The sequence below is a fragment of the Montipora foliosa genome, chromosome 8 (genome assembly GCF_036669935.1).
Source record: "Montipora foliosa isolate CH-2021 chromosome 8, ASM3666993v2, whole genome shotgun sequence".
Lineage (NCBI taxonomy): Eukaryota > Metazoa > Cnidaria > Anthozoa > Scleractinia > Acroporidae > Montipora > Montipora foliosa.
In genome coordinates, this window is record NC_090876.1 from 41,160,591 (window position 1) to 41,163,090 (window position 2,500).

The 2,500-nt window shown below is 39.6% G+C and overlaps 1 protein-coding gene across 1 annotated transcript in view; it reads right to left on the bottom strand.

Moving 5' to 3' along the window:
- The window catches only part of LOC138012995 (26S proteasome non-ATPase regulatory subunit 11-like), a 24,570-nt gene that overhangs the window by 7,826 nt on the left and 14,244 nt on the right, over positions 1–2,500 (bottom strand). Inside the window, exon 9 of the mRNA XM_068859952.1 lies at positions 1,873–1,949. Coding sequence (XP_068716053.1) covers positions 1,873–1,949 — 77 coding nt within the window. The remainder of the gene's footprint in view (positions 1–1,872; positions 1,950–2,500) is intronic.

The following is a 2,500-nucleotide window of genomic DNA, read 5'->3' on the forward strand; positions in this document are numbered from 1 at the left end:
TGTTGGTTCTCTTCTCTGCTCCGAAAGGTTTTCCCCCGGGTACTCCGGATTTCCTCTCTCCTCTAAAATCAACAGATTTGATTTGTTCTGATTTCAGTTGACTTGTAGTCTCGCCGGTTAGTAGAGCACTCATGCTCGGCTAAATAACCTTGAGACTTAAATAAAGTGATTCTTGTTAAGAAAGAGCCTTGAAGTTCTCATGTTCCGTTTAAACACTTCCAACGTTTGCATGAGCTTGTGTCCCACATTTTTTTTGTAGTAAAACTCAGGTATTTTAATATTTTAAATTAGTTTTGCATCAAATTAACTGTTGACCAAAAATGTTTAAGGTGATTCCCTAGTATTGCACTGCGCATCCTGTTCTGCGCATAACACAGCGTAGGCCACGTTCGTATTAAGGCATGGCTAAGAGGCTTTATGGTCACATTTCACGGCTCAGTTCTGTTTTCTTTGTCTCACAAGTCTCAACGGATATTTCTAAACTAAACAATGTTTGAATTTAACCATAAAGACTCGTAGCCATGTGCGAATATTAATATATCGAACGTGGCCAAAAACAATTCAAAATGGCGACCTTTCGTGCCGGAAACCTCTCTAGAAAGTAGAATGGCCATTTTCAGAGCACACAGCAGTAAAGAGCAAAACAAGAAACCTTTTAGACTCTCGCAAAACAAAAAGTCGAGTGATAGCTTTGATGATGATAAAGAACATTTCAGTCCAACAGTGCAAGTGAAACCTTGCTATCGGAGAGAAGTGTTGTCGAGGGGTCGAGCATGGTTTGCTTTCTGTTTCCTCATAAACGAGGTTGGTGACCTATCTTTTTTTTGGCATAATTTTATTCTCTTACTCATCCTCTTTCTGCTGTAAAAAAAAATTAAAAAATTTACGTCAGAAAAAAAAGTTACAGGAAAAAAAGGATTCGTAGGCATCACTCATGGACACAAAATTGTCTCCTCGAGATCACGCACCCGAGGAATATTTGTAGTCAGTGCCTGTTAAGGACGTGTGCCTGTGCCATAGAACAAACATTAAATTATTCCTTTTGAGCAATACAATTCACCTGTTTTGTTATTTTAAGAATTAAGTCAAAGCTGTGCTTCCTGTTCCTGCAAAATGAGTAACTTGAGCAAGTTATATCTCGCGAACGAGCTTGGTGACCTATTTATTTAATTGCATATTTCGAGTCACATTAATGTAGGGAACAATCGAGGAAAGTTTAAAGAAAATCTTACGACAACTTCCATTACTAAGGAATCACCTTAAAGGGACTTTTGTCATGCAATGCCCATAAAATAGATCGGAATACAGCAAGAACCGCTCAACAAAGGAAGTACAACAGCGGTAAAGAGATGCAATAGCACGGATAGACAATGAAGGACAGGACTGAAACAGATTGACCTGTAAGCTTAGTCTGTCAGCACGGTCTCCAGCTTTAGAAGCAATGTGAGCTGCAAAGAAATGGTGAAGCCGTGAGAAATTTGGCCCACCGTTTTTTAAGTTGCTGACAACCTCACCAGGAAAATGTCGTTTTTGTAGCTTTTGTACTTTTATAGTGATAATTTTTATTGGTAATGGAAACCAGATTACTGTTGTTTGGGTTCAAAACTCATGGTTAACTAACAAAAAAATCCCTAAAACACATACAGGCATACAAGCGAAGCCCCTTTAAATGGGCCTCGAAAATACTCGCAAAGAACACATGTACATTGAAGGATCAATTAATATGTCCTTCTAACTACACTGTATGTGTCATGCGTAAAATAATTTACACATATACCCACTTTGGTATGAGCAAAGCAAAGACGAAAGGTAGCATGCCAGCATTTGCAAGTGCCCTAAAAGAAATCCACACTTCCATTGCCTCTCACTGACCTGTTGAGCATAATCTTGCACAAAAGCATGTATTTCAATGCTGCTACCGCCTTGGGATTATCAATGGAGTCAAAACCCTGTTAAAAGAAGACTTGTATTATCTCTTGTGCATCAATTTGATCTGCACAATGTGCATTGACAACTGGTTGGCTCTGTCGGTTGAACATCGGACACTGTACACCCAGTTCAATTAACTCACGATCTTGACACAACAGAACAGAAAGTGGCTTCCTCTGTAATTTTATCTGTGAATGTTACAACTTCAAGTCAGGAATATAAACCATTGGCCTTGTCCTACTACCCTTGCTCATAAACTCGTGGGAGCTACATGTATACAGTACATCACATTACGAGTGGAACAGACATCTTGAACAGAGTTTTTCACTTGATCAATTTGTATTTCTAGGGGTAATTAAACAATTTTGCCCCCCCCCCCTCCCCCAAGATATGTCCAAGTTTGACCCTAATTAGATGCACGCAGATTTCAATAAGAGTCACCGAGTGTCCCCTTGCCCTTGTCCCCTTCTCGCCAACTTCAACATCACTCGTGTCTCGGAATACAGACAAGTATCGTCATAAAGTGTCCCACAAATGCTGCTCTTTAATAACTTCTTACTAACCGAGTGTG